The 9,438-nt window shown below is 33.7% G+C and overlaps 1 protein-coding gene and 1 pseudogene across 1 annotated transcript; both read right to left on the reverse strand.

Moving 5' to 3' along the window:
- Nucleotides 1-2,263: 2,263 nt before the first annotated feature.
- Nucleotides 2,264-2,983, reverse strand: LOC146924060 (secreted RxLR effector protein 161 pseudogene; annotated as a pseudogene).
- A 2,722-nt stretch (nt 2,984-5,705) lies between these two features.
- LOC146924061 (uncharacterized) lies at nt 5,706-6,926 on the reverse strand. The gene has a single exon (XM_085711822.1). It carries the CDS (start codon nt 6,924-6,926, stop codon nt 5,706-5,708), a length of 1,221 nt encoding a protein of 406 aa, XP_085567948.1.
- Between the last annotated feature and the right edge of the window lie 2,512 nt (nt 6,927-9,438).

Consider the following 9,438-nt stretch of genomic DNA (forward strand, 5'->3'; position numbering starts at 1 on the left):
ACTTTGGTGGCTTTGACAGCATTTGATGTAAAGCTTTGTAGCACATCAGTAGCCTTAATCATAGAAGAAGCCTGAGTTTGAAAATTTGAAAGCAAAACTCCATGTTCTTCCAAGACAAGAGATTGATCTGAAGGATGATCTGGCAGCTTAGACTTTTCTGGTTTCGGTTTTCCAGAATCATCATCATTCCTTTTTCTCTTTTTAGACACATCTTCAGAGTCTTTCATGTGCTTAACATTCTTAGGGCAGAATTTCTTAATTATGAGAAGAGATTCTTCATCATGTAAAGGCACTAAGAATTTCTGAAACACCTTGGTTAACATCATTCCATAAGGTACACAACTCTGCCTATTTGTGTTTTGAGCAGTGGCAATCATGTGTTGGATGAGTACAAAAGGAAGGTTTAGTCTTTCTCCAAACAAAATGTGATATAGGACCATAAGATCATTTTTGGTAACTATATCGAAACTGCCTTTCCTAGGGAGGATGTTATACTGAGTTATGATGTTAAGCATCTTTGGAATTTTTTGGAGATTGGCTGAATTGATTTCAGAGGAGTTTGGTTCAAAAACATTGTTGTTTATAAATTCTATGTCTATTCCTAATTTCTCATTCCAGTTATCACCAAACAGACAGTTTCCATCAGTAGGTAATGAAAGAATTGTTCCTAATTCCTCCGGAGTGAGGGAAATCTCTATGTCTTTGATTTTAGAAACAATAAGAGCCTTATCAGGGTATACCTTGGCACGACAGAAGAATGCTCGAACAAGCTTTGGATAATGCTTCTCACGTATCTGAAGAAATTTTGTCCAGCCCATTGCATCTGTGTACTTTTGAAGAACGATCTTATCTGTCTTGAGGGCTTCGAAATCATAATATCTGCCAGGAACGATTGGGCGACTGCTCCATTTTTCTTTGAAAATTTTGTAATGAACAGGATCCATCAATGGGATGTGCTTTGAGAGAGATAGGTTTCCAGAGATGTTTCTGTTTTTCCTTGGAGGAGAGTTTTCCTTTTCAACAGGAATCTTTGAGGAATCAGCTTTTCCCTTTCCTTTTTCCTGTTTTGTTGGAGCCTTTTTAGGAACTTCCTTCTTTGGAGGAGATTTTATAGGAACCTTTTGAGGAACAATCTTTGGATCACTCTTTGGTGATTCATTTGGTATGAAGGTGGAATCTTCACTATCAGAGTTTTCACTACTGTCAGAATCAGAAATATCATACACCGTGGTGTCTATGACAGGTTTCTTCTTCGTTCCAAATCCAAACATAAGCCTTGTAGATCTTCTACGGTTTTGACAATATTGAGACCTTTTTGTTTTAACCCTAACCTTCGATTTTGACAGAGAAGGATCAGACTTTGAGACTTTTTGTTTTTTAGGTTTTGATTGTTTTTCAGTAGAGACCTCTTATGTTTTTTCCATAATAACATCTTGACCTTCAACATAATGCTCCTGAATTTCTTCATTAACAGCTTCAGTAAACTTTGATTCACCTTGACCAACCTGATTTTCTTCAAAAACGACTTCAGCAGACTCAGTATTATCATCACCAGACTGAGTTTTTTGAAAATCTTCCTTAGTGGGTTCGTTCTTCCAAGAAAGAATTGGAAAGAGAGGATGAATGATCATGGCTAAGGGGTTGGTTTCAACTAGGGTTTCAGAAGAGTCTTTTAACACTGAAGAGTGTTCTGGAGATTATGCATGTGCCGATTTTGGAGATGCTTCTGGACTACCATTCATGAATGATGAAGGAGGAGTCAGCAACGGTGCAGAGAGTGAAGATGAAGGAGAGTTTGGTTTGGATGGTGGAGATGGTGGTGACGGCGAGCGCTGCGGCGGAGGTGATAGGGAAGGAGATGAATAGCGATGAAAGGTGGCTTTGGAACCTTTGCCTTTTGTTCTAGCCATGTTTGTGGGTTTTGTGGTTAACTTAGAGAAAGAACAATGGAGTTTATAGAGAAAATGAAAAGTCTGAGTACAGAGAGAGAGAGAGAAACGAAAATAGAGAGAGAGAGGAGAGGTTTTTTTGATTTGATTGATAGAGGTTTATTTTTGATGGGTGGTTTTCCAGACTAATGATGCTTTTTCATTAATTAGCTGTATTATACCAAAGATATGCGCAGAAGCTGAAGAGATTTTGTCTCTTAATTTGAATTTCAAAAATAAAATGGTAATTACCATTGTATTAAAGAAACGTGAAGATCAAGTTTAGACAAGTGATCTTATGAAATTTCTAGATTGATCTAAAGATTAATAAATATTCAAGGTTTTCGAATAATATGTAGTTTATTTTTAATAAAATTAAAACGATCTTCAACTAAAGGTTTAGTAAAAATATCAGCTAGTTGATTTTCAGTATCAACAAAAATTAATTCAATTTCCTTTTTATTTACGTGATCCCTAATAAAATGATGTTTAATTTCAATATGTTTTGATCTTGAATGCTGGATGGGATTTTTTGATAAATTGATTGCACTTGTATTATCACAAAATATGGGAATATTTTCGTACCTTATTGAGAAATCCTCAAGTTGATTTTTTACCCACAATACCTGAGAGCAACAGTTGGCAGCTGCTACATATTCAGCTTCAGTAGTTGACAAAGCAATAGTATTTTGCTTTCTACATGACCAACTGATTAGAGCATTCCCGAGAAACTGACATGTTCCACTGGTACTTTTTCTTTCAATTTTGTCTCCAGCATAGTCAGCGTCACAGTAAGCTATCAAATCAAAACAAGTACCCTTGCTATACCAAAGACCAAGATCAGTAGTACCAACTAGATATCTGAAAATTCTTTTTACTGCAATTAAATGAGATTCTCTTGGAGAAGTTTGAAAACGTGCACACAAACCAACAGCAAAAACAATGTCAGGTCTGCTGGCAGTTAAGTATAACAGAGATCCAATCATACCTTTGTATTCTTTTTCAGAAATAATTTTCCCATTTTCATCTTTATCTAAACTTGTAGATGGATGCATGGGAGTTGCCATTATTTTGGCTTCATTCATTTTATATTTTTTGAGAAGATCTCTAATATATTTTTCTTGACAAATAAATATTCCATTTGATTCTTGTTTAATTTGTAAACCAAGAAAAAATCTTAATTCTCCCATCATACTCATTTCAAATTCACTTTGCATAAGTCCGGAAAATTCTTCACACATTTTTTCATTTGTTGATCCAAAGATGATATCATCAACATATATTTGAACAATCAAAAAATTTGATTTATCATTTTTTCTAAAAAGTGTTGTGTCAATTTTTCCTCTAGAGAAATTATTTTTGAGTAAGAATGTACTTAACCTATCATACCAAGCTCTTGGAGCTTGTTTAAGACCATACAGTGCTTTTGTAAGTTTAAACACATGATTAGGTTTGGTAGAGTTTTCAAAGCCTGGTGGCTGGTGCACATAAACTTCTTCATTTAAGAATCCATTTAAAAAGGCACTTTTTACATCCATTTGAAAAAGTTTAATATTTTTATGAGATGCATATGCAAGAAGAATACGTATTGCTTCTAACCTTGCCACTGGAGCAAATGTTTCATCATAGTCAATACCTTCTTGTTGATTATAGCCTTGTGCAACTAATCTCGCTTTGTTTCTGATGACTTTCCCTTCTTCATCTAATTTGTTTCTAACAACCCATCTGGTTCCAATTATAGATTGACCTTGAGGTTTTGAAACAAGATTCCATACCTCGTTTCTTTCAAATTGAGAAAGTTCTTCTTCCATGGCTTTTACCCATGATTCTTCACACATAGCTTCATGTATATTTTTTGGTTCAATATGTGATATCATAGCCATGTTGTTGTCATTTTCTTTGAAGGACAATCTTGTCCTGATTCCATCAAAGGTATTTCCAATGATCTGTTCTGGAGGATGATCTCCAACAATCTTCCAACTTTTTGGAGGAGTTTGGGATGGAGAGACTTGATCTGTATTACTTATAATTTCTTGATTTTTCAAAATATCCTCATCATCTTCTTTGTTGACAACTAAATCATCAAACTCATCAAATACAACATGCATGCTTATTTCCATAGTTTGATTTTTTTGTTATAGATTCTATATCCTTTAGAATTTGTTGCATAACCTAGAAATATTCCTTTGTCTGATTTTGAGTCAAACTTTCCTAGATTTTCTTTATCATTTAAAATGTAACAAAAACAACCAAAAATGTGAAAATAAGAAATGTTTGGTTTTCTGTTTTTCCAGAGTTCATAGGGGGTTTTGTTGAGAATTTTTCTGATTGAAACTCGATTTATAATATAGCAAGATGTGTTAATGGCTTCAGCCCAAAAATATTTTTCAACATTTGATTCAAATTCTCCTCCATGATCACTTCTCACGGAGATGATGTTTGACTCTTTCATTTTGAACAAGATTGCAAAAAATTTCAAAAGCTTCAAACGCTTCATCTTTGTGTTTCAAAAACAAAACCCATGTGTATCTGGAAAAGTCATCGACTATAACAAAACCATATTGTTTTCCAGCAAGACTTGCAGTTCTAACAGGTCCAAATAAATCTATGTGAAGAAGCTCAAGAGGTTTTTTGGTGGAGACAATGTTATTTGATTTAAAACTACTTTTGACTTGTTTTCCTCTAACACATGCTTCACATATTTTATCTTTATCAAAATTAATTTTTGGAAGACCTCTTACCAAGTCTAGTTGTGAAATTTTTGAAATAGTTTTCATACTAACATGTCCAGCTCTTTTATGACAAATCCATTTATCTTTGTCAATGGACATGAAACAAGTTTCAGCTGGAATGTCATCTAAGTATAAAACATAAAGATTTTTCTTTCGAGATCCAGTGAAGAAAACGTTTCCTGTAGAAACTTGTTTGACTTCACATATGTTGGGTTTAAAGATTACTTCAAAACCACTGTCGCATAATTGACTTATGCTTAGTAGGTTGTGTTTTAATCCTTCAACATATTGAACATCTTCTATTTTAGCAGAATCATTTTTACCTATAATTCCTTTACCTTTGATTTGACCTTTGTCATTGTTACCAAAGGTTACTGCTCCTCCTTCTTTTTTTATGAAGGAAATAAAGCAGTGTTTGTCACCTGTCATGTGTCTAGAGCAGCCACTGTCTAAATACCATGGCTTTCTCCTTGCATTTTGTGATGATTCCTGCATTTTGAGTTAGTGGTGTCTTAGGTACCCCAGATTCTGTGGGTCCTTCATTGTTAGTTTTCAATATCTCAAGATCTTTCTTCTTGAGAAAACAATTTATATCTAAGTGACCACTCTTTTTACAATATGCACATTTTATGAAAGATTGTTCTTTGTTTTGAAAAGGGTGTTCCTTTTTTAGAGCATAGTTTTCTGCTATCCTTTGTTTGTGAAAACAGAAGGACTCAGTATGTCCATCTTTTTTACAGAATGAGCATCTTATCCTTTTTGGTATAAGTGTGTTTTCATAAATTTGATGTTTAGAGGTATCAAAACCTACTCCAGTTTGATCTCCAATTCCTACTTGAGATCCTATAATTTTTTGAAAGGTTTCAGTTGATTTTATAAAGCGAGTCAAATCATTTCTCAAATTTTTGACTTCCTTTTTTAGTAATTCATTTTCATTTGTTTTTAAAAGATTTTGAGTCTGGCTACAATCTTTTAATTTTTCAGTTGCTTGAAAATATGAGTCTTGCAAACTTTGAATAATTTTCTTTTGATCATTGTTCATAGTTTAAAGTTTCTCTTTTTCTTCTTTTGATTCTTTAATTTCTTTTTGAAGAGAATAACATTTATTAGTTAAAAAGTTTGAATCAGATAAAAGATTATCAATAGTGTTTTCTAGTTCTTTAGAGGAAGGTGTATCAAATAAAATTACCTCTTCATTTTCTGAGTTTGCCATGAGACAAACATTTGCTTCTCCTTCTTCCTCTGCTTGTGAATCTTCAAGGTCATCCCATGTGATTAGTGCGGATTTCTTGAAAGGAGATTTTTGATTCCGTTTGGTTAGTGGACATTCATTTTTGTAGTGACCTTGCTTGTTGCATCCGTAGCATGTTACTTGACTTTTATCAACTTCCCTTTTTGAATTATCTTTTCTATTTGGAAAGTATCTTTTTATTTGATCTCTTCTTTTCATCATTCTTTGAATTTTCTTTGAGATGAGTGCCAGTTCAGTTTCTGCTTCTTCTTGAACAGTTTGTTCCTCTTCTGTTTCTTTGTTTTCTTCAATTTGTAAGGATGTTTCGTCTGGATTTTCTTGAGCTGCTTTAAGGGCAATCATCTTTCCCTTTTTAATTGGCTTGTCTTCTTGAAGTAAGACTTCATGAGCTCTGAGTGTTCCAATGAGATCTTCTAAGGCTAAGGAGTTTAAATCTTTGGCTTGAGTTATGGCTGTAACCATAGGTCTCCATGTAGTTGGAAGACATCTCAAGATTTTTCTAATTCTGTCATGAGGGGAATATATTTTTCCCAATGACCTTAATTCATTTACTATAGAAGTGAATCTTGAATACATTTCATCAATGTTTTCTTCTTCATTCATCTCAAAAATTTCGAATTTTCGTACGCCAATGTCTATCCTTGTTTCTTTAACATGGCTTGTTCCTTCATGATGAATTTTCAATGTATCCCAGATTTCTTTTGCCGTATTGCATTCATAAATTCTTTCACTTTCTTCCATAGTTAGTGAACATTGTAAAAACAGTTGAGCTTTAGAGTTTAGGAGTACTTTCTTTTTGTCAGTGTCAGTCCAAGATGTTTCAGGTTTAATAGTTACAACTGCTGTGACTGCATCAGTGGATTGTGGTACAAAGTTACCTTCAGTAATAACTTTCCACATATCTACATCTTGAGACTTTAGGAATAATTCCATTTTCCCTTTCCAGAAGTAATAATTCTTTCCATTGAACAATGATGGTTTTGTGCATGAAAGACCTTCTGGTATGTAAGACATTGCTTCATCCTGAATCTTTTCCTCTAGCACGTGTTAAATGCTTTTCTTCTTTCAGAGACCGGGCTCTGATACCAATTGAAGTAGTAATAAACGTCACAAGAAAGGGGGGGTTTGAATTGTGACCCTTTTTAAATTATTCCTGAAACTTTAAGTTATACTCAAGAAAAACTTCTTGGTGAATATTAGTTTAATAGATAGATAATTAATTGATTTTATATAAGGGACCAAAATATTCTGGAGAGTGATAATATAAGCAGAATGAGAAAAATGATATTAAGCTGAATTATAAAGTTAATTTAGTTAGGACCAGATTGTTCTGGAGAATGATAAAACAATATAATAGACTGAATTTAAACTTTAGTTAAATATTTAAGCAGTTGTTTTATCTTGGACCAGAATGTTCTGGAGGCAGTTTAATTTGTAAAGTACGAATTAAGTTAGGACCAGAGAACTCTGGATTAATATGATTATAGTTAATTAGGACCAGAATGTTCTGGAGATAGTTAAAAATAAATATGTGTGATAGTGTGTGTATACTGTGTAAATTAAAAGAGATAGAGAGTAGAAGAATAACACAGGAGAGTTATCCTGGTTCACCAAACCCGGCTACTTCCAGTCCCCACACACCTCGTGTGAGATTATCCACTATAGTATACAGTTGGTAGAAACTTCTAACCAACACTATAAGGTTTTGATCACACCAGATCAGTCCAGAACACCTATCTCAAACTATTAAGCCCAATAGACTTGAGATCTAAGTTACACTTTTGTAGGATGATGATTTAGAACTAAATGTCTCAAACAAAAGAGACTTTTACAAACACAAACTCAAAATGTTATCTCAAAGAGATAAGGAAAATAAATATAGTGAAAGCTTATGGAGTTTGCTTTGTGATTGTAGAACTAAAGATGTAGAACTAAAGATGATGAAGAGATTGATAGCTTTTCTTGCTTTGAGAAAGTTGTATGCTTTGTATTTCAAACTCTTGGTCTTAAACATCAAAGCCTTCCTCTATTTATAGAAGTAAAATGCTTGCTGCCCACACTTGAAGAAACAGCTGTCTTTGCTTTAATTCAAATCCCATTTGCGCTCCAAACTATTTTGCTTGAGAGAAACCATGAGCATTTGCACTACCAGATTGATCTTGCTTTGTCCAGATTGATCTTGAAACAATTCAGCATGTGCAACAAAGAAAGATCACACGCTTTGCAAGCTGTGAGTGTTTGCCTTGCATTGTACAGCTCATGGGAAGTATCTTAAGTGATGTAATGGCATGATATCATGTGTATGTCACAAGAGATATTTCTTTTTATGGATCTTTATCCTTAATAGATCAAAAGCCTTTAAAGCCCATAAATGTGTCCAAATCAATACATGAGATATTCCTTAAAATGGTGAAACAACATTTATTTCTTGATCCTCATGATTTATTCTTCTTAAATAAAAAGTTCAACCTTGTCCTCTTGCGTTTCTTGCTTATGAGCTTGCTTACAGTACAAGATCGATCTTGAGAGTATTCTTTGATGAAATAATTCTCACAAAAATCATTAGTAATAACAAGATGATTTATTTAATATATGTTTGTAATCCTTAAAACAGTAAAAGAGATTTTGGTTCAACAGCTACCACCATGATCTTAGTCGTCATCGTCTTCGTTGAAGATTGTTGGAACAAGAATGGTTTATACAATTCCTTTAGGGTTTTGATGATAACAAAGTATTGAAGAATATTGAAGAATAATTGGAATACTAACATATGTTCAAGTGTGCAGAATCAAAGAATGAACCTATCAATGAAGAATGAACATATGAAGAGCATCAGAAGGATCAAGAGAAGCCTAGAAGACTGTGGTAGAAGATATGAAGAAAGGTCAACCAGAAGTCAATTTCCTTAGAAGAAGGATGTCTCGTAGAAGATGGCGAGTTACCTCAACAGATTTTGTGAAGGTCATCAGACTCAGAAGTTGACTGCCATACATGGATGACCCTTACATTTGAGAAAATTATGAGGGACCCAGAATCCACATAGGATTTGTCTTCTTCTGTGAATTGTCCATATCATATTATCTGATATAACAGATCTTTTGTCTTCTTCTTTCTATATATGCAAACAAACAAAGGATCTTAAGAACAAAAGGAATGCAACAGATAATTATACTTTTCGCAAAGGAAATTCAAAGGACTACTCAATGAAATTATCCATATCAGGCAAAGGGGCAACATTCTTGATTGAAGCTTCTCGACGACTCTATTTTCACTGGTACTCTTCTCCAACGTCTCTCAAAGATTGCCTATATAAGGTATTAAAGACCCGAAGAAGATCAACAAGACTCTGCTATTTTTACTATGTCATTACTCTGTCAAATCAATTAGCACAAAACACTTAGGATTTTTGTATTCAAGTTTATATCTTAGAAATCCTAAAGAGTTTGTTCATTTGTTCAGTTTACACTACCATTGTTAAATTCACTGTAAGAAGAAATTAACTTGTTTGCTGTTGTAAACATTTAGA

This window comes from Medicago sativa, chromosome 5, assembly GCF_051527215.1.
Source record: "Medicago sativa cultivar Bolivia chromosome 5, Bolivia_mono, whole genome shotgun sequence".
Taxonomy (NCBI): domain Eukaryota; kingdom Viridiplantae; phylum Streptophyta; class Magnoliopsida; order Fabales; family Fabaceae; genus Medicago; species Medicago sativa.

Coding starts and splice junctions, on each gene's coding strand:
- LOC146924061 (XM_085711822.1), bottom strand. CDS start 6,926: ATGTCTTACATACCAGAAGGTCTTTCATGCACAAAACCATCATTGTTC.